The sequence below is a fragment of the Elephas maximus genome, chromosome 10 (assembly GCF_024166365.1).
Source record: "Elephas maximus indicus isolate mEleMax1 chromosome 10, mEleMax1 primary haplotype, whole genome shotgun sequence".
NCBI classification, from domain to species: domain Eukaryota; kingdom Metazoa; phylum Chordata; class Mammalia; order Proboscidea; family Elephantidae; genus Elephas; species Elephas maximus.
This window is the reverse complement of record NC_064828.1, coordinates 12,299,195-12,322,110: the sequence shown is the minus strand read 5'-3', so window position 1 is coordinate 12,322,110 and position 22,916 is coordinate 12,299,195. Positions and strand designations below refer to the sequence as shown.

The 22,916-nt window shown below is 41.7% G+C and overlaps 1 protein-coding gene across 1 annotated transcript; it reads left to right on the top strand.

Moving 5' to 3' along the window:
* Window positions 1-237: 237 nt before the first annotated feature.
* PDIA3 (protein disulfide isomerase family A member 3) lies at window positions 238-22,829 on the top strand. Its single transcript, XM_049898037.1, has 13 exons — window positions 238-563; window positions 8,095-8,173; window positions 9,437-9,554; window positions 13,191-13,298; window positions 14,741-14,870; window positions 17,816-17,932; window positions 18,240-18,365; window positions 19,071-19,253; window positions 20,139-20,247; window positions 21,284-21,412; window positions 21,728-21,807; window positions 22,165-22,222; window positions 22,570-22,829. The coding sequence occupies exons 1-13, from the start codon at window positions 397-399 to the stop codon at window positions 22,681-22,683; spliced, it is 1,518 nt and encodes a 505-aa protein (XP_049753994.1). The 5' UTR covers window positions 238-396; the 3' UTR covers window positions 22,684-22,829.
* The last annotated feature ends 87 nt before the right edge of the window (window positions 22,830-22,916 follow it).

Genomic DNA, 22,916 nt, shown 5'->3' with positions numbered 1-22,916 from the left:
GAGCTTACGGCCCACCCCACGCCGGGCTGCGCCCCACCTCCAGGCCCGCTCCGCCCGGCCCCAGGCCCCCGCTCGCCCCCGGCAGGCTCCCAGCCCCGGCCCCCAGCCCAGCCCCGCTCGCCCCGGCGCTCGCCGCTTCGCCCCGCCCCGCGCTCCGGCCACTCGGCGGTTACCGGCTGGTCCCGCCCGCCCGACGCAGGCGCCGCGCAGCCAATCGGCCGGTGCCACACTGCGGCCCGAGCCGGGCTGGGGGTTGGGACCTCCGGCTGCAGGTCCGCTTGGGCCAGACGCGCGAGCGCAGGCAGAGGGTGTGCGGTCGCCGGCCCGACCTCTGCAGTCCCCGCCGAGCCCGACCCTGCCGGCCGCCCCCACCTCGCCTCCCCTCGCCGCGCCGCCATGCGCCTCCGCCGCCTAGCGCTGTTCCCGGTCGCGGCGCTGCTCCTCGCCGCCGCCCGCCTCGCCGCTGCCTCCGACGTACTGGAACTCACCGACGAGAACTTCGAGAGTCGCGTCGGCGACACGGGCTCTGCGGGCCTCATGCTCGTCGAGTTCTTCGCCCCCTGGTAAGGCCATCATGCCGGGCGGGAGGGAGGCCGGGCTGGCCCGGTGGCGAAGGCGCCGAGACGGTTGGGCCTAGGCGGCGCGGGTGCCTCCACCATGCCGGCGGGCCCCGGCTGCGGCCGCCGTTTCCCAGCCGCGGGAGCCGGAGCTGCGTCGTCGAGAGCGGAGAGGTCCGCGCTGAACGAGCCCGGAGAGGGGAAACCCGGAGGCCTGGGCACCCGGAGCCACCTCCTGGCCGCGGTGCGCTTGCAGCACTTCCGATTTGCAGAGGCTGTAACGGTGCCCTCCCTGCCCCCCGCGCTGAGTGTCTTCACAGTTCCCGGCTGAGTGGCGGCAGCTGACGATCCCCAGCCTACGAGCCGGACGTTGCACCTGGAGCAGAGACCCCGCGCCCCTCGGGCATTTCCTCCTTGCCCCGCGCCCCGCAGCCGCTGGGTTCTAGCCAAGGTCACTTGGTGGCCGCAAAGTGGTCGTGAGTGCTGTCCCAAGGCCGGCAATGATTTTGTCCATCCCGTGCTGTACGCTTGTTTCTCAGCACCAGCAGAGTTCTCTGTCAGAAAGGAAAAGTAGGTGAACAAGAAAGAGCCGGTCTATCCGTATCTGTCCAAACTGTCACTTTTAATTAGGATTTCTGAAAAATGTCAGAAAACTCCAGCAAGAAAGCAACCTCTGCTGAGAAACATTCCACTAAAGGGTGACTTGATGGAACAAGGGTGTCAATTCCTTAGGATAGAACTAACTCGAGATAAAAATCTGCCCTGGGAGGGAGAGGATAGGAGAACAAAAAGGACTCTGGACCAGTAAACCTGAGTGTGTCCTTTTTTGTTGTTTTTAACCCCAAATCTACTACAACAAATAATGATTATCTTAAAGCTTGGGATAGCTCAGTATATCCATGCTAATTTACAGTACTTAATTTTTCCCTTTGTGCCACAATGACTCCTAATTAAAAACTAGCCCTGGTGCTACAGCAGTTAAGAGCTCAGCTGCTAACCAAAAGGTCGGTAGCTCAGATCCACCAGCCACTCCTTGGAAACCCTATGGGGCAGCTATGAGTCTCTGTGAATTGGAATAGACTGGAGGGCAACAGGCTTGGTATTTGGGCTATTTTTGGTATTCAAAAGTATCAGTAAAACAAAGTTAGTTTGTAACTTTCACTTGCTTCTAACTCTCTTCATTCCTCAGGGGCTCAGCTGATTTGTTGTCGGTTAGGCTAGAAACCATGCAGTGAAGACCACCTGAATCAGAAGGATATACTAGAGGCAATAAATTTTGTTTGCTTCTTGAGATTTTGTGCAGGGTATTCCAAGTGGCTAGCTGGTAGTACTAATGACACATTAAAGGTGGTTTTATACATCTCTAGAACTTACAGTTCTCTCCCAGAAACAACTCTTCTCAATTATATAACCATGCTGTTAACTTTGGCGGGGGGGTGTCATCACTGGAATGAGCGTTTTTATGGAGTTGTATCAAAACTGCTTTGACTACAGGGGTTTATGTGGAGTGAATTGCTGGAGAACTCTTAGTTTAAAGCAGAATTTAATTTTTTCAGTTGAAGGAGTTCTTTCCCACTTTAAAATTGATGTTCTCTAAAAACTACATATCCCAGCATGCACTAAACTAGCCCAGGAATTGGGTGGATCTCTGCTGTGGTGTCTGCTTTCAATTGGTTTAGAAGAGAAAGACATCCTCCACAGTGCCGACCACAAAGATCAGTTTTCTGACAAGTAATTGGGAGTCAAGGAAGTCTCCTGTTGATAATGTCCTTATTCACATTCAGCTATTTTTATTTATTCATATTTCAGCGAGAAATGTTTTCTGACTGCTATTAAGAGTAAAATCAACTGCTCAAGTTTTCTTTCTCATTACTTTTAGTTCTTTTTTCACTTTACTTTCATTTTACAAGTGAAAGTGAAAGTTTTCTTTGCAGTTTACATTGTAGACTAGTATTTCCAGTATGCCTTTAATCGTCTACATGTTTTTAAGAGTAGGACTATCTGAGTTTCTTTGGGCAAGTAAATAACACCATTTAAATGTTTGTGATAATCTCATACAATTTATTGATAACTTCTTAAAAATTATTGATCAGTGTTGTAGTTTTAACATTTAAATGCCTACTTATATGGTAGATTTATGCCCTCCCCTTTAGGACTGTGGCAGTAAATAATGTCAGGTAAAGTGTTTTTAAGACTGTGGGAAAAGACTATGCAGATAGTATAAAGTGGAATTTTTTTTTGCAGTTTTTTCTTTTTATATTTTTATTGTGCTTTAAGTGAGAGTTTCCAAATCAAGTCAGTCTCTCATACAAAACCTTATATACACCTTGCTATATACTCCTAGTTGCTCTCCCCCTACTGAGACAGCACATTCCTTCTCTCCACCCTGTGTTTCCATGTCCATTTGGCCAGCTTCTGTCCCCCTCAGCCTTCACATCTCCCCTCCAGACAGGAACTGCCCAGATAGTTTCATGTGTCTACTTGATCCAAGAAGCCTACTCCTCACCAGTATCATTTTCTGTCTTGTAGTCCAGTCCAGTCCCTGTCTGAAGAGATGGCTTCAAGAATGATTCCTGTCTTGGGCTAACAGAAGGTCTGGGGACCATGACTTCCAGGGTCCACCTAGTCTCAGTCTAAAGTGGAATATTTAATATTTGTTTTTTGGAACCTCTTTCTCCCTACCCCCCATTGATCTTTTCAACATCAAGGTTTAGATCAAAAGTTACTTCTGTTCCCAGGCAGCTAACTAGGTGCCCCTTCCTCTGTATTAGCACCTAATTACTGTTGTCATGCCTGCCAGACTGGTGTTCCTATAGGGAAAGAACTCTATCTAGTTTTCTATTAGAGGCTAAAATAGCACTGGATTATTGGGAGGCATCCAGATTTTGGGTGAATATATGTAGCAATTCTTTATTAACTACTAGATACCATCCTTGAAGGTAGATGGGATTATTTGTGTTATAATATTTTATCTAGGGAGTGGGTGAAAGAAGTAATGGTTAATTTAAAAAAATATATATATATTTTATTGTGTTTTAGGTGAAGCTTACACAGCAAAGTAGGTTCACCTTGACAATTTTTATACAAATTGTTTCATGCCATTGGTTACAATTTTCACAGTGTGTCAGCATTCTCATTATTTCATTCTGTTTCCCTGTTTCCATTGATCTAGCTTCCCTGCCCCTCCTTGCCTTGTCATCTTTGCTTTTTGGGTAAATGTTGACCCTTTAAGGGAGCACGTCACTCAGGTGATATTGTTTATCTTATAAGCATATCTATTATTTGGCTGAAGGGTGACATGCAGAAATAGCTTCAGTTCCAATTTTAAAGAGTATTTTAGGGTGATAGTCTCGGTGGTTCCTGTATTCTCTATCAGCCAAGTAGGTTTGGCCTTTTTTAAGGAATTTGAGTTTCATTCTACATTTTCCTCCCATTCTATCTGGGACCTTCTATTGTGTCCCTAGTCCGAATGGTAATAGTGGTTAATCCTGATGGCTCTGTGTAACTCTGAGTTCCATTTCCAGTGGATTTGATGAAGAGAGCAATGCCTCCAGCCTCATTGGTACTTGTTAAACAGGTCTTCCGTTGTGTGCTTGATCACCTTACGGATATTGCCAAACCTTAGGTAATGGTTTTCAGTCCCAGCCCTGGGGCTTACACACAGACATACTCCTGGTTTCCTCCAAGAGGCCTGGAGATTGCCACTCAATAAGCCCCAGGGTAGGGGCCAGGCACATATACTTATTTTAGTTTTTTAATGCTCCATGGATATTTTCGGTAAGCATCTAGGATTTAGAACCACTGATATGGCCTAATAACTATTTTATACTACTGTTTTCTTCAGAGGCAACCGTGGTGGCGTAGTGCTTAAGTGCTACCGCTGCTAACCAAGAGGTCGGCAGTTCACATCCACCAGGTGCTCCTTGGAAACTCTATTGGGCAGTTCTACTCTGTCCTATAGGGTTGCTATGAGTCAGAATCGACTCGCTGGCACTGGGTTTGTGTTTTGGGTATTTTCTTCAGATGTTTTAAGATAGTTGAAATGAAGCTATTAACTCTTAAGTCTATCGCTTCAGCCTTCTTGAAAATTGCACAATATTCAGAAATATCTCTCCTGTCTTTATTCCCGTAGCACCACTCTGGTCCAAGCCTTCATTACCAGCAACATGGAATATATTATCTTCTAGGTGCCCTGCGGAGCCCTGGTGGCACGGTGGTTAACAGCTCGGCTGCTAACCAAAAGGTTGGCAGTTTGAATCCATCAGCTGCTCCTCGGAAAACACTATGGGGCTGTTCAACTCTGTCCTATAGAGTCAGTATGGGTTGGAATTGACTCTATGGCAACTTTTTGTTGTTGTTGTTGGGGGAGAGGCTAGTGGTGCAGTGGTTAAGTATTTGGCTGCTAACCAAAATTTGGCGGTTCAAATCTACCAGCTGCTCCCTGGAAACCCTATAGGACAGTTCTACTCTGTCTTTATAGAGTCGCTGTGAGTCGGAATCGACTGGACAGGAATGGGTTTGAGTTTTTGTTTTTGGTTTAGATGGCTTTATTCCTGCCTCAGCTTTCATCTTTTCTATGCATTGCTGACTGCAGTAGTCTTAATACACATATACACGTGCACAGTTATTAAAACCCAGTGCTGTCGAGTCGATTCCAACTCATAGCAACCCTATAGGACAGAGGAGAACTGCCCCATAGAGTTTCCAAGGAGCGCCTGGCGGATTTGAACTGCCGACCCTTTGGTTAGCAGTCGTAGCACTTAACCACTATGCTACCACTCCAGCCCCTCACTGTTCTCTGAATGCTTCATTCTCACTAGTACTTTTTTACCATTGTTCTGCTATTCCCCCTCATCTAAAATATCCTGCCCTCTCCTCTCTGGTGCCTTAAATCTTTAAAGGCCCAGATGCAATTCTTACTCCCTTTAAAATACATTCTTTTTTTCCTCCAACCTTCTCTGAACCCAAGGAGCCCCGGTAGCGCAGTGTTTAAGTACTCACCTATTAACCAAAAATCGGCAGTTCAAACCCACCAACCACTCCACAGGGGAAAGATGTGGCCGTCTACTTCTGTAAAGATTCACAGCCTTGGAAACCCTATAGGGCACTTCAGCTCTGCCCTGCAGGGTCGCAATGAGTTGGAATTCGACTTGACGGCAATAGGTTGTATTGTCTCTGAACCCTTACTGTGTTTAGCTACAGAATTCAGTGTAATATACACATATTATTTTGCTGGAAAATCATAGCTCCCCAACAAAATCGTGAGCTCTTTGTGGGAAGAAACTTAGTATGTTTTATATTCTCAAAGTACTTAGGAAGCACTCATTAAATGCGTTTTGAAAATGAATACAACTCCTTAGCTTATCAGATTTCAGTGGTTTCTTTTCACTTATGGATGAATTTTGTAGTGCACTCTCTTTTGGTCACTGTTCATTGAATGTTCTTTACACTGGAAACGTGTAGAGGATTTGAGGAGCAGGAGCCCCTGATCAGAAGATTCCACGTTAACTGTTAAGTGCTCACCTACCCAAACATAAGAACCATTTGCCTGTTAGCCATTGCCATCCAGTTGGTCCCGACTCATAGCAACTCTGTAGGATAGGATAGAACTGCCCATTGAGTTTCCAAGGCTGTGAATCTTGATGGAAGCAAACTGCCACATCTTTCTCCCAGTGGAGCTGCAGGTGGGTTTGACCCGCCGACTTTTCAGTTAGCAGCCAGATGCTTAGCTACTGTGCCACCAGGACTCCTTACTGACTTGTGAAAGCATTAGGACCGTAGTAGGTCTTGACTAGGTAAGAATGCATTTTTCTAGCTTTCCTTATGAAAGTCTACATTCTCAAGTCTGGATTTCTCAAATACATTGGTTATCGTCTTAAGTCAGTTGTAATTTGTTTACAACCCAAGTATATTCATGTTTTTATTGTACATTAAGTGAAAGTTTACAGATCAAATTAGTTTCTCATTCAAAAAATTTATACACAAATTGTTTTTATAACATTGGTTGCAACTAAATTTTTAATTATTCAATGTTAAAGGAATACAGAGAGTTTAATGATTAATTTCATGTTTTAAACACATCTATGATGTCACTGATTGTGAGATGAACCATTATCTTATCTCACTAAGAAAGAAATGCCGCTATTGAGACTGTGACATGTTTGCATGACATGTCCTGATTTCAGTTATGGTAAGATTTATATCCATGAAATCCAGTATAAGGAATACCATTTATTTACCTGCCACCCTACTAAAGCCACGGCAGTTGAAGTCTCCTGTGTGTACCCCTTCCCTATCTTATGCCTTCCCCCATCCTGAATTTGGTGTTTGTAATTCATGTTTTCTTTTACATTTTAATATGTATGTGTCTAACATCAGTCTGTTTTCATGTCACTGCTCCTTCACTTAGGTTTCTAATAATTGTTTTTGAATAAGACTCTTAAAGACCTTGAAGAATATAGGCTCTTACAGGTCTGTGTTTTAAACAAGTTTTAGGGGTAACATGTTTCCAAGTTACTTATCCATTTATCACTTAATCAAATAAACTTTGAGTTTGTTGACTATGAAATACATCAGTTCAAGTTTCTTCCCAGTTTCCCTCCTTCTGTTTCCTAATTATTTTTGCTGTCTGTGAGGAGGTTTCAGAGCTCCTTGCCTTCTGAAAGTGATCCCTCTGCAACCCATTGGCTTTTGAAGGGATGATATACAGCTGGTGCTAACTGTACCCTGAGAAGGAAGAGTATCCTTCCCCCCCACCTCTGATTACATATGCAGTATGCCCCTGGGGCTCTTAGGACTGTCTGGGCAGAGGGGCAGGTGTTTCTGGTGGCCCTCTGGGAAGAGTATTCTAGTTAACATAATGTTTTAATCTTCATCAGTTCCCGTGGCCAGGTGAACTGTGTAGCTCTAAAAATCAGATGCTGTCGTTCTGTTGCCGTGTTAAAACTCAGTTGAAAAGAAAGAAGCTTCCACTTTGCTGTTGAAATTCCTATTTATAACAAATGAGAGCCTTCTGAGCCTCATTCTACTACCCGCTCAATCTGGGTTTCTGGTCACACAGAGCCGTATTGAAGGAATGGAGAAAAGTAGCTGATGGTGGTTAGAACAGTAATGTACTTGGGACCTTAGAAAGTTTCAGTCACTATAGTTTTAAGAACCACAGTGCTGGTTTTAGGGAAAATGAGTCTTTTGGGGAATGGGATTATTGTTGTCTTGTGTTTCATTTTAGCCTCATTAATTGGTCAACATACTTTTGATTATAACCTCAAGGACTCAATTGCACTTTTAATTGAGAAAATAAATGCTGCTCCTGGACTGAGCCAGTCCTATGGTATCAGCCTCAGGCTGGAGATCAGAGCTTTACCTTCTGAGAGCTCTGGTTTACCTTAGCAGTAATGGATGTTGGTTAGGTGACGTGTCTGCTTCTGGAAGCAGCTACTATTTTAAAAGTACTAGAATAGTTTGAGATTCTTCTTAGAGAAGCAAAGTAAGCAAACTAGGATTGCACTGAGAGTTTGACTTCTTATTTTATATGTAGGTGTGGACACTGCAAGAGGCTTGCCCCTGAGTATGAAGCTGCAGCTACCAGGTTAAAAGGCATAGTCCCATTAGCAAAGGTGAGTACAAGTGGATTCTCCTTGAAAGGAAGTGCAGTATTTTAAATAGCTTGTAAAATTAGTTTTCTGTGCTCTTAGTGCTGAGAGAACACTAATTTGTGGGCAAGTACACAACTGACTGTTGTATTATTTGTGGTTTCAAAAGATTAAAAGTAGGGAAACTAAGGGAATTATTGGCATAAGAAGTAAGCTATATGGTTAATAAGAATTAAGGGGCAAATATGGAAAGTAAAAGTACCCTAGTAAAGCTTAGCATGAAATTGTCATTGAGCAAGTGCAAATGAGTTTCCCTAAACAGCCGTATGTATTCACAGTGATGGAAATGGGAAAATGATATGATGATGTTGTTAACTGTGTAACCAACTGGTCAACTATAAACAGCACAGTATTTGTTTTTTACAGTTAAAGTAATGCTTCCCGAATTTAGCGTTACTGTGGAGTGAACCCATAGTTGCTCTGTTCTGAAAGCTCACATCTCTGTCGGCCTCAGATAAATAGTTCGTACGTACATAGGGCTGTTTTTGGAAACCACTTTTAATCCTGCTGCCAAGCAGCGTAGTGTAGAAAAAAAGAGTTCAATGGTGATTTCATTCCTGCCTCGTGTGACTACAGACAGATTGCTTTTCTGGACCTCAGTTTACCTTTACCCATCTATAGCATCTGGATTATACCTCAGAATCTTGTGGAGACTAACATAAAGGTACAAAGTGTGTACAGAATCGCTTGGTTTGGAGAAAGTAGCTGAACAGATGGATATTGTCCTCCTTCTCTCTGATAGGTCTCACTAGATCTGTTATGCTGTGGTTTAACCTCAATTCAGACTAGCTCAGGAAGTATGTATTACCTTAGCTAATAACTAGAGATTATTTGCCAAATCTGATTATACGCCACCCCATCTAGTAGTCATCATCAGAGTAATCCACTGTTACTGGTTTAAGTGATTGCTCTCTCACACGTATTGAGGTAGGTAAGAAGTGGAGACCAGGGCTTTGGACAATAGAGACCCCAAGGGCAGAATTTAAACAGTCATTTGTGCATTATTTATGAGGCCCAGAGATCTAACTTTTAAAGAATTCCTTAGATGCTTCTGATACAGGTAGCTCAGCACCAGTCTGCTTTTAAGATCTAGTCTTCTGTGGCATGTATGCCAAGAATTGCTCAGTCCTCTTGGATTTGACCAATCCTGATATTTTGGGAATATAGGAAGCGTCTGCTACTGTAGGTATTTGGTTAACAAAATGGTTTGTGTGTCTTAATCTTTAGGTTGACTGCACTGCCAATACAAACACCTGTAATAAGTACGGCGTCAGTGGCTATCCCACTCTGAAGGTATTTAGAGATGGTGAAGAAGCAGGTGCTTACGACGGGCCTAGGACTGCTGGTGAGGATCCCGTGTGCATCCTGGGACCTGAAGTTTGGTTCAGTCCCTTATTCTTCCGAGTGGGAACATAGAACATTTTTCTGGGCAACATGTTTTTAGTCTTAAAGATTCCTCATCTAAAATGTCAGTTTGCTGGCTTAGAAAGGACTTCTCTAAATGAACAGATTGTGTAAATTGTATAGAATGTACTTGAAACTTGAATTATAGGGTGAGCTAAGCGTTTTTTCATTTGACAAATACTTGAGTACGTGCTCTGTGCTGGATACTCTAGGGGCTTGGTTTCTAGTGATAAACGAAATAGACAAAATCCTTATTCTTGTGAAGCTTACATTCTGGTAGATGAGAGGGACAAGTTTTTTAAGTAATTACAGACAATATAAATTCAGGTAGAGGTAAGAGCATTAAAGAAGAAAAATAAAACAGGACGATGTGATAGTGATTGGAATGGCAGCCCCGCGTAATCAGGGTGGTCAGGGAAGTAACCTCTGAGCTAAGTTCTAAATGATAGGAAGGACGCAGTCATGAGAATGTCTGGGCCAGAGCTTTCGAGGCACAGGGAAAGCCGGTACAAAAGGCCCTAAGGTATAATTGAGCTAGATGTGTTCAAGAGATGGAAAGAACAGTGTGGCTAGAATATAATGAGCAAGGACGAGAGGTGATGTTTGAAGAGTGAGGGCTAGATCCTGTAGAGCCCATAATTGTGAGGAAAAAATTTTATCTGATCAAAGACAGTTTTATCCTGAGTCTCATGGAATAATCAGGGATATTTTAGCTTTCTGTAATGGAGAGATAAGAGGAAAGGGGTTGAGTTTGTGAATCTTGGGTGACGTGGAGTTTTTTCATTGTCTGTATGTAATTCGTATACAAAGACCTTCCGAGCTCTGCCTGTTTCACCTTAGGATCCTTGCCCTGGGTGTTTGCATAGTCTCAGCTGATTGTCCCCCTTGCTCCCATGGCTTGCTCCTTTCTGTCATTCAGATTATGGCTTGCATTTTACCTCAGAGAGGCTTTCCCATGCCACCAGGCTCATTTTCTTATTGCTCCATCCTCGTAATTCTCTGCATAGCAGTGGGTACTGTCAGATTTTTTTGTTGTAGTTGTTATTTATTTGGAGCTTACTAAATTTTAAGCTCCAAGAGAACAGAGACCTTGTTTGGCTTATTTACTACTCTGTCCCCCGGTGCCTACACTCTCCGTATGATAGATACTCAATAACTGTTGGATACGTGAATAAATATTTTGGCCCAACTGAGGCCATTTAGCCAACACTCAAAATGTGGTATGTATAAGCACAGAAGGAAAAACTGTGATTTTTTTTTTTTTTTTTTTTAACCATTCAGATTTTATTAGCTTAATTTGGGGTAGAATTAGAGATAGAGTTATTGATAGGTTTTTCCCTGAACTTGAGTAAGTGTTACAACATTGTAGATGGACCCAACCAGACTGCTACTAGGCAGATGATTTTCTTGGGCTGTAACACAGATTTCTTCTTGTTGTTAGTTGCCGCTGGGTCGGTTCCAGCTCATGGCGACCCTGTGTGTGCAGAGTAGAACTGCTCCATAGGGTTTTCAAGGCTGTGAACTTTCAGAAGCAGATCGCCAGGCCTGCCGTCTGGGTGTGTTCAAAACGCCAGCCTTTGGGTCAGTAGTTGAGTGCTTAACTATTTGTGCCACCCACGGACTTCATAGATTTCTTAGACTGGAGAATTTCTCAGCATGTGACTAGGAGGTCAGATGATTGTCTCCTCACTCAGAAAGTTTTTAGTCAGGAAGAATTATTTTGTTCATGTAGCCCTCTAAGAATATGCTGTTTGCCTTCCAGCTTAAACTGGTTCCTCAGCACTCCCGGTACATCTTCCGGGGATTTTAGATATTCAGAGTAACACTTGCCGTTATAGCCCTGAGCTGAAGCTGTTTATAATTTATGTAGTGATAGAGTAATAATAGGCACCTTGAAGATTTCACCTAAGCTGTTGATACAGCTCTTCTTCTGGGAGGAGTTGAAGAAAACATTGAAAAGGAAAAAGAAAAACAAAACAATCCATGAATAAATGGACAGAGAAGAAGGAAAAAACTACCTTACAAATGCAAAGTAGGCTTAGTTAAGGCTTGACAGAGTTAAATAGTGCTCTGTCTCTCTCGGTTAGCACATGGAAGAGAACGGGCTAGAGGAGGTAGGTGGCCTGTCACACAGAGAAGCAGCGCTGCCTCTAGCCACTCAGCATTCTGAGCCTGTGGATGGTGACAGAGGACCCCAGAGGAGGGTGGAATAATGGTCTGTCAGCTAGGCTTAAGGGGTAAAAAGGTTTTTTGTATGTGTGGTTATTAATGTTTTTTAAACTTAAAGTTATCTGGTCCATTGCACCATAATAGGAAAGTGATTTTGGTTGGATCCTGTACGTGGCATGATCTGACCTGTGTATCTTTAAACTCCTATACGAGTTGCGGAAACCCTGGTGGCGTAGTGGTTAAGTGCTACGGCTGTTAACCAAAGGGTTGGCAGTTTGAATCCACCAGGTGCTCCTTGAAAACTTTATGGGGCAGTTCTACTCTGTCCTATAGGGTTGCTATGAGTCGGAATCGACTCGACGGCACTGGGTTGGGTTAGGTTATACAAGTTGCGTATTCTTTAAAAATTTAAGGCTGTAGGTGACATTGGGCTTTAAGAGTAAAGGACCTGTTTATTCATTTAATTTATTTGCAAAATGTTAAACTTTGTACATGCTAGGCATTACTCTAAGAGCTAGGCATATATCAGTAAAGAAAACAGACAAAAACCCGTACCCATTTGGAATTGACTTTATAGTGGGCGAGAGAGAGAAAAATAATAAGCATAGTGTATATTAGAGGGTAAAAAGTGCTGTAGAAAAAATACAGCAGGGAGAGGAAAGAGAGAAAGGAGTGTCAGTTTGAAGAGGGTTCAGTTTATAATGGGAGGGTCAGAGAAGGCCTCATTGGGAAGATGACATTTGAGTGAGGAGATGGCGAAAAGTGTCAGGGCAGAGCGAATAACATGCACAAAGTCATTATTGAATTTGTACTCTTATAAACACCTTCATGCATAGCTGGTAGAGGTGCAACAATTATAAATACATGTGTCCTTTGACCCAGCGAATCCACTTCTAGGAATTTACCCTATATATATACTCTATCATGTACAGAATGATACTAGTACAAGGTTTTTTATTGCAGAATCATTTGTAAAAGCAAGAGATTAGACACAAATATCCATCAGGAGTGACTGGCTAAATAAGTTGTGGTATAGCCATACAATGAGACACTTACAGCTGTAAAAAAGATGGAGGGAGCTCTGCTTGTATATTGATTTAAATTACTTCTCAGCTGTGTTAAATGATAAAAGTAAAATACAGAACAATGTTTATGTATGCTGCCATTTGAGGATAAAAGGAGGAAAAATAGTAAGTAATTACTTGCTTATATATAAAATGTTTGGAAGTATATACAAGAAACTAAAATTTTATCCTGTAGGGAGAAAAGTGACCAGGGACAAGGATGGAAAGAAGACTTTATTGTATACCTTTTTGTGCCTTTTGAATTTTGAGTCATGTGAATAATTACTTTCTCAAAAAATTATAAATGAATTGTATTGTTATAAGCTTTCATCTTGCCTTGTAAGATGGAATTGTCAGCCACCTGAAGAAGCAAGCAGGGCCTGCTTCAGTTCCTCTCAAGACGGAGGAAGAATTTGAGAAGTTCATTAGTGAGAAAGATGCCTCTGTGGTTGGTAAGTGACAAATATTTGATTGTGCCACAAAATCAACTCTTTCAAAATCTCTGTATGGCTGGGAAAACGACAAAATTAAAAGTTTAGGAAACTTTGGGGCAATCGAAAAGATATCTTGCAGAATTAGGTCAGTGTTAGTATAGTACGGGGAAAATTGATGTTTTATTTGAGTGACTTTGTGTTCTTGTAGACCAAAAACCCAAAACCAGACCCACTGCCGGCGAGTCGATTCTGACTCATAGCGACCCTACAGGACAGAGTAGAACTGCCCCATAGAGTTTCCAAGGAGTGCTTGGCAGATTCGAACTGCCAACCCTTTGGTTAGCAGCCGTAGCACTTAACCACTACGCCACCAGGGTTTCCTCTTGCAGGCGTACAGCCTTAATTTCAGTGAAGGGACTGGAATATGAGTATCAACCTTAATGCTTGACTTTTTCTATATAGGTTTCTATGACTTTAAATTCTGAGATGAAGCTCCTAATTAGGTAGTTAAGACTGAAATAGGACTTTAAAGTGGGAGGAAAGGCTTAGGTAAATAATAAACCTCTGCTATTTTCACAAGAGTAGTGGAATTTATAATTTTTGCTAGGATTTGTTTTTTTTTTTTTTTTACAGTAATCATTCCTTTCTCAGGAGTTACAGTATTTTACTTTATCCTTAAAAAACATTACCAGCCAGTTAAACACATTCTACATCCTGGTGTTTTGTGGTTTTTTGTTTTGTTTTTTATGTGATATACATCTGATTAAAAAATAAATTTATGTGAGGATTCTAGAAATAGCTAAACACATTTAAACATAGAAGCCATATTTGTGGTTCTCTTAATCTCCTCTTAGAAAATTGCTGTGATAAAACTGACTGCCTGGCAGTAGAAGATGGTTTATCACTTAAATTTGGCTAACAGCCACTTCTTATCATCTAGAGTCTACTGATTCCGTCCGTAAATTTTACAAGGAGTTAGCCATAAGCAGGCCTTTATTAATTACCTATATTTCAGTTACTTTTCTAGACCTTGGGGTTCTAAAGATGAGTAAACCATGCAAAGAAAATAATATGGTAAAATGCTTACAGTTTTATAATGCATTTTGACATAATGTCTTATTTAATTCTTCTGGCACCTGAAGTAGTCTCCGAAATTCTAAGAAGTTAAACAAGTTGCCCAAATGTATAAAATTGTGAGTAAGTAGACTAAGATATGAATCCTGACAAATCCTCTTCTTTGGATCCTTCAAAAATGTTTCTTTAAAGGGCAGAGGAAGAATTCTCATCCCAGATATTTTGTCAGCGATCCTAGGCAGTCATGTCAAAGTAGGCCCAGTCTGCTACTTACCTCGCTTTGCTTATCCATCATTGAATGCAAGCTTTGAAAAATAGAATTTAAAAGTTTCGAATATGTGTCAGGACTTACTGCTTCTCCATTATGCTTGACATTTTCTATATAGGTTTTTTTAAGGATTTATTCAGCGAAGCTCACTCTGAGTTCCTAAAAGCAGCCAGCAACTTGCGGGATAACTACCGATTTGCACATACCAACGTGGAGTCTCTGGTGGACAAGTATGACGAGAATGGAGAGTAAGTGCCTGAGTTGAACATCCTCTTCATTCTCTGCACTGAGGGCTATTGTCGTGTGAACTGGTGATTTTTTTTTTTTAATTGTGCTTTAGGTGAAAGGTTACAACTCAAATTAATTTCTCATACAAAAATTTATACACATAGTTATGTACCATTAGTTGCAGTCCCTGTAATGTGACAGCACACTCGCCATTTCCACCTCAGGTCTCTGTGTTCCTCCAACCGGCTCCTGTCCCTTCCTGCCTTCTCAACCTGCCTCTGGACAGGAGCTACCCATGTGGTCTCGTGTATCTGCTTGAACCAAGAAGCAGACTCTTCATGAGTATTATTTTATGTTTTATAGCCCAGTCTAATCCTTGTCTGAAGATTAAAATGGTTTTAGTTCTGGGTTAACAGCATTTTTTTTTTTTAGGGGCCATGGCTTTGGCAGTTCTTCCACTCTCAGTCAGAACATCAAGTTTGGTCATTTTACATGAATTTGAGTTCTGCTGCACACTTTTCTCTCTGACTCCATCTGGGACTCTCTGTTGTGTTCCCTGTCAGGGCGGTCATTGATGGTAACCAGGCACCATCTAGTTCTTCTGGTCTCAGGCTGATAGAGTCTCTGGTTTATGTGGCCTTTTTGTCTCTTGGGCTCATATTTTCTTTGTGTCTTTGGTGTTCTTCATTCTCCTTTGCTCCAGGTAGGTTGGGACCAATGGATGCATATCAGATGGCTGCTCGCAAGCTTTTAAGACCCCAGATGCCACCAAAGTGGGATGCAGAACATTTTCTTAATAAACTTTGTTTTGCCAATTGACCTAGATGTCACCTGAAACCATGGTCACCAGAGCGCAGCCCCAGCTACTCTGTCCCTCAAAGTGTTTGGATATGTTCAGGAAACTTCTTAGTGAACTGGTGATTTTTATGCCAGTTTTTTCCAAAAAGGTTTATTGAGCACTTGCTAGGCATTAAGGTTTCTCTGACCCCTTTAAGGGACATTTAGTAGAAGACAGCATACGTGTGCCTGTATGTAAGAATGTACATAAGAGTTATAGGTGTTAGAATAGAAATATATACAGGGTGTGTTGTGAATACAACGGGAGTTAAGATTTTTTTTCTTCTTTTGGGATGGGGAGTAGTACTATCAGAAAAAGAGGATGTAACTCTTGAGGTGAGTCTTGGAAGATGGGTTTTTCCAGCCAGGTGATTGCAAGTGGGATAAATATTATAGGTCAGCCACTTATTGTTGAAACCATGGGACTAGATGACAGCTCTCAGGGTGAGCATCTAAGGTAGAAAGGGAAGTGTACCAGGGGCTAGTGTTGCTTATTTATATTTAACCAAATATGGAATGTTTACTGTGTGCCACTTAGTTTGTTAAACTCATTTAATCATCTTAACAACTCTGTGAGACAGGTCCTGTTGTTTCCCTGATTTTACAGAGGAGGAAACTGAGACATATGGTCGAAATCATTTGCCTAGTGTTGCACAGCTAGGAAGTAGCAGAGCTAAGATTTGAACCTAGAAAATCTGGCTGTAGAGTTGGTGGGCTTGGCCATGTAGGCATCGCTGGCTCGGAATTTGAGAGACACCAGATCTTTAAATGCCTCCCGTGGATGTGAAATCACTTGTGGAAAAGCACACCATGTATTAGTCCGTTAACTTTGATTGGTTCATTGTGGCCACCTTGCATTGTTTGCTGTCTGTACTGGTCTCCCAGCCTCTGATCAGAAGTCTTATTGAAAAGACCTTGTGTGAAGGGTGTCTGTGTGTACACCAAGGTCACATTATCACCGAGGAGCACATTTGGAACTGCATGATTTCTCTTTTTTTCTTTTTTTAAGAAATATCTGCCCTGAGATTGGTAACTGCCTAAGAAATAATAATGATGGTTTAGCATTGTTCACACTCTTGCTTGCTCAGCATGTTTGTATTAAGTTCCCTTTTGCTAGATAGTGTCTCTGTGTTCTATGGAAATGCCTATGTTTAATGAACAGAAAGTTAATGGTTAATATTAGAAGAGTGAAAGAGGGATCTATGGACTTATGGGTGCTAAAGCCTAGCTAAAAACAAGTGATGAAGTTGTATGTGGAAGAGGGCAATGAATGAGGGCAAAGCTAGAGACAAGATATTGCTAATTAGAATAGTGGTGTTTTCTGGGAAGGCTGGTACTAGATGTAAACGTTTCACTCAGAACCAAACCTGAAGTGCAGTTTTTAGCTGAACAAAAGGCAGGAAACTAAAAAAAAAGGAATTTGCTTCCCTGAGTGGTCCAGTGGATTAATGAAAGCTTGGCTTAGGTGAGAGGCAAAGTGGTACCTCTAAGAGAGGAATTGGTAAACTTGGTTTATGGATGGAGAAATCTAGAAGAAAGGAATTTCTAATGAACTTAAGCTGAATATTTATAAGTGTCTACTTCACTATAGAATTTTATACCCAGAAGGAACCTTAGAGATGTTTTCTCTAACACAGTAATTTTTTTACAGGGTGGCAGGTGAGTTTTCAAAGAGAATGACAGGGCAAGGTATTGTTCAATAAGAGCAAGCTTTGCTTTATTTTATTGTATATATTGGATTTTGGGGGTAAGTTATGTCCTTAAAAAGAGTGGGCCCTGTTGATTATAGTTTTTAAAGGTTTAGAAATTAATCATCTACTCCTAACTCTATTTTGTACTGATGAAAAAACTGAAGCCTAGAAAGATTAAATTGAGATCTAGCCCAAGGTCTTTGAAATTCATGGTGGAGCTAGGATTAGAGTCTCTTAACTTTCCAACCCAGGGTTTATTAACCCTCGTACATAAGATTGAGATTATCACAGTGTTGATGAGAAGGTAAAATTCTCCAGTCTGTTGTCCCGGAAAAGATTCTTTACGTGTAAAGTAGATAGTCTGAGCTTTAAATAAAAGATGGGTAATGGCTGGTTCCCCCTGATATCTGCTTACTGAGACTTTTTTCTTTTGAAAGGGGCATCACTTTGTTTCGTCCTTCACATTTGATTAACAAGTTTGAGGACAAGACTGTGGCATATAAGGAACAGAAAATGACCAGTGGCAAGATTAAAAAATTTATCCAGGAAAACATGTGAGTACCTCTTTATACCTTGTCTGGGATTCCTCAGCTTCATTTTTGTTTATCTTGGTTATTAAGTAGAGCCATGTTTGATCTGAGTGGCTTATTCAAGGGGTTATAACACTAATTGTTTCAGTGTATATGAAAGCAGTAACCTGTGGGCACTGGAGTTCTTCTTGTGTCCTGTAAACAGTAGGTTGCTCGATACTTACCCTAAATATTGAAAACTTGTTTCCTTTGCAAGTGCTGTCATTACTGTGATAATTCTGTGATATAGCTATAAACCTGCTTATTTTGATAATGGATTATTTCATTTCAGTTTTGGGATCTGCCCTCACATGACAGAAGATAATAAAGATTTGTTACAGGGCAAGGACTTACTTGTGGCTTACTATGATGTAGACTATGAAAAGAATGCTAAAGGTTCCAACTACTGGAGAAACAGGTAATTCGAAGTGTGTTTTCCATCCATAAACAAGTTTACCCAGCGTGTGAACAGTTCCTTCAAATTGTCCAGTTACCATGTGTGCTGCGAGAGCAGATAAGCAAGGGAGCAGTTGGCCTCCAAAAAAAACATTTGGATCCATAAGGATCCAAAATCCATGGGCATACCTTTGCCTGTGACAGGCTTACACCTAACCTCCCAGTGAAAGGTACAAATGTGATATAAAATATCTTTATAACACCATACCTACTTGCCCATTGTCCAAAGCCCAGCAGTTCGAATGCACCAGCTGCTCCTTGGAAACTCTATGGGGCAGTTCTGCTGTGTTCTGCAGGGCCGCTTTGAGTCGGTATCTGCTCGGCAGCAGTATGTGTTACTTGCCTTTTGAGACTCTCAGTGCATTTTATTCTTAAAAGTTTTCAGGTCAGTTATTTTGCATGTGATAAATAGATATACAGTTATATAGCAAGATTCATTGGGAATGGACCACCTAATGGGTCCACCAGTTCGGCAGTGAAGTTCATTAAGACGTTGGAGTACACCATAATCCTGTATCAATGCTCAGAAACACAACTTTAGACTGATTTCAGCAGCTGCGTGGACTGTAGAACTTAGTCTTAGCTTTCTGCCCTCTTAATCTTTGGTTTCAAAAGTGCTTTACCACCCTGTTATAATCTCGGCACAAATATCTCTTGTTTCCCATAGAGTGATGATGGTGGCAAAGAAATTTCTGGATGCTGGACACAAACTCAACTTTGCTGTAGCTAGCCGAAAAACCTTTAGCCATGAGCTTTCCGATTTTGGCTTGGAAAGCACTGCTGGAGAGATCCCTGTTGTTGGCATCAAAACTGCTAAGGGAGAGAAGTTTGTCATGCAGGAGGAGTTCTCGTGAGTTGCAAGTTATCTTGGGTTTGGGATTCTGATTCTTCAAGGAAACTATAAAACCTTTTATGCTGCTGAGGATTTATAAAGAACGCTAGAACGTGAAGATGGGCTTTCCAGTCAAGACCTATGGCTGTTATTGTTCTCAATTAACTTAATTATAGGTACTTCTAGGGCCATGATCCTTAATGAATTTTGAAAACTAACAAAAGGATGTCAGCTTGTAATGCGTACGTGATTGTTTCTGTCCCACCTTTAGAAGTAGCAGATAGAGAAGACTGGACAGCCTCTTTAGAGAGTGATGTAACTTCAGGCCACCTCAACCCCCTCCCATCCCCAATGATGGAAAACCACAGTGTAAGGACATTGGCCTAAAGTAAATGCAAGGAGCTGGAAAGATCTCAAGACTCCAGACATAGAGGTTTTATCGTTACCTTCGGAGGCTTGGGAGATCAAGAAAGAAGAGAAAATCTTCCTGTGAGCCAAACAGGAAAGGAAAATACTGTAAATAGGCACGTTCTTCACAGCAACAAAATAAGACTTGGTTCTTTTTGCAAAAATAAATCTCCAAAAGATCAATGTTTTCTTCCTTTCCTAACCTTTTTTTCTTTTTTAATTATTTTTTGTTGTTGATGAGAATATTCACAGAAGAACATTCATCAGATTTTCTAATACACTAGAAATAGAAGGAGGTAGAAGGAGGTGGTTGGTTTCTTGTTTAGTAAGTAGTTCTGCATATTGTGACAGATAAGAACCCATTTTTTAGTATCCGGTTTCCTGCCAGCCTTGAAATTGAAGCTACAATATGTAGAACCTATTCTAAGATAGTGCTTTTAATCTATGGTGAGAGTAAATGAACAGACCTGACCCTTGTCTTTCTTCCGTCTGTAGGCGTGATGGCAAGGCCCTGGAGAGGTTCCTGCAGGATTACTTTGATGGCAACCTGAAGAGATACCTGAAGTCTGAGCCTATCCCAGAGAGCAACGATGGGCCTGTGAAGGTGAGGTACTCATAGCCTTATCACACTTACGAGCAGCTGCTCTAAGTGAAGACCTTATTGGCTAAACTTTTTATTTGTCCTCACCTTGCTGAGTCATAAAAAAGCATTGGCAGACCTCGTAATGTTCATTGGGGGATGTCTTAGTTACCTAGTGCTGCTACAACAGAAATACCACAAGTGGACCCCCTTAACAAATGGAAGTTTATTTTCTCCCAGTTTAGGAGACTAGAAGTCCAAACGCAGGGCGCCAGCTCCAGGGAAAGGCTTTCTCTTTCTGTTGGCTCTGCGGGAAGGTCCTTTCCCTGGCCTAGGAGCTTCTCAGCACAGGGACCCCGGGTCCAAAGGACACACTTCCTTCCTGGTTCTTCATTATTGGTGGCATAAGGTTGCTCCCTATCTCTCTGCTGACTTCTCTCTTTTGTATCTCAAAAGAGAATGGATTCAATATACAACCTAATCTTGTAGATTGAGTCCTGCCTCATTAACATAACTACCTCTAATCCTTTCCCAGTACCATCATAGAAGTAGGATTTCTAACACACAGGAAAATCACATCAGATGACAAAATGGTGAACAGTCACACAGCACTGGGAATCATGGCCTAGCCAAGTTGACACACATCTTTGGGGGACACAATTCAATCCCTAGCAGGGGTGAGGAGTATAAAACTTTGATAGAGTTTTCTGGTGCTATTTCTATTAGGGCTAAATTATCCTTTAGAATAGAACCAAGCTCTCCCCTAAGAATAGGAGTTAAAGATTGTTGTTATGAGATTATTTTAAGGAAGGGTTAGGTAGCACTTGTATTTCCTGTGACTTCCTAAACATGGTTTGACAGATAACAGACATGAAAATGAATTGGTCTCTGGGGAACGCCAACATCTGCAGTATAGTCTGTAAATGTGACTGTGGGTTTCCATGACTTAGTTCCGCAGCAGCACATCATATTTGAGAGGGATCGGATCCAGAGATAAATACAGCTCATGAATTTATCCTTCAGATGCCTTACCAGCTGGGGAATCTTCTGTGTTTTCCAGGTAGTGGTAGCAGAGAACTTTGATGAAATAGTGAATGATGAAAATAAAGATGTGCTGATTGAATTTTATGCTCCTTGGTGTGGTCACTGTAAAAATCTGGAGCCTAAGTACAAAGAACTGGGAGAGAAGGTAGGTCTGAACCTTATTCTGAAGTTAAAATCAGAGCCAGAAATTAGTCTGGATTATGGATATGCCTTGTGCTTAGTCTTAAGCATCCAGGGGTTTCTAAATTTTGATAATGGCTTATATGAATCCATTATTTCCTAGATCTTAAAACATTCTGGTTAGCCCTTGTAATTTCTTATTCAGGCCAATAAATTTAAAGACAGCAGTATATAGAGTCTTAATTGTAGGAGCCAAGAGATGTTTTGTGTTCTGATTTGATAAAGTGTCCCTCAGTCACTGAAAGCTTGACACTGAAATATCTAACCGTTTTATTAACAGCTTAGCAAAGACCCAAACATTGTCATAGCCAAGATGGATGCCACAGCCAACGATGTGCCTTCTCCATATGAAGTCAGAGGGTAAGAGATGAAAAACTAGCAAAAACTAGAGTATCTAGGCATTTGGTAGGAAAAAAATAAGCTTGTAAACTACCAGGAAACCATTTCTTTACTGGCCATGGTTTTGGAGTACCTCATATTCCAGGTAAGGGCAAAGCCATTGGTGCTTTCTGTACCGTGGGCCCACGTGACTGCCACAAAGTTTGTGAGCTCTGATATTCTTGAGTTTTGATAGGATGTAACTTAGCCATTGAGGGGGACAGTAGTTGGTTAGATGAGAAACCATGAACAAAAGTTACTCCCAGAAGCAGTTTTGGAGAAGTATATGTCGGAATTACTTTAGAACCTGAAATTAATACTTTTTTTTTCCTTCTCTAGCTTCCCTACCATCTATTTCTCTCCAGCCAACAAGAAGCTAACTCCAAAGAAGTACGAGGTAAGTGCATCGTTCCATCTCCCCATGAATGCACACCCCCTAATACATATCCAGGTCCTTAATTGAGTTTATTTAACTGGGAGGTCTTGCAGCTCTCGTGGTCAGTATATGTGGCTGCTGATGAGCCTACAGGAGAGAGACGTGGCGGTCTGCTTCCGTCCAGATTTACAGCCTTGGAAGCCCAACGGCATTTCTACTCTGTCCTTTAGGGTTGCTATGAGTCAGAATCAACTCTATGGCAATACATTTTTTAATGAGCTTTTATAAACTCAGAAGTCTTCCTATTGGGGAAAAAAATCCAGGGTTTAAAAAAAGTTAAATTTTCAGAGTAATCTTTCTGTTTTCAGGGTGGCCGTGAATTAAATGATTTTATTAGCTACCTACAGCGAGAGGCTTCAAACCCCCCTATAATTCAAGAAGAAAAGCCCAAGAAGAAGAAGAAGGCACAGGAAGAGCTCTAAAGCAGCAGCCAAACATGCCACTTTGTGAAAGGACTCTTCCACCAGAGATGGGGAAACCGCTGGGGAGGCCTGGGACCCACATGGGATTATTCTGAGAGGACAGAATGGCTATAATCTGAATCCTGTTAAATTTTCTCTAAAATTTTTCTTAGCTGCACTGTTTATGGAAACACCAGGACCAGTTTGTGTTTGTGGTTTTGGGAAAAATTATTTGTGTTTGGGGGAAATGTGGG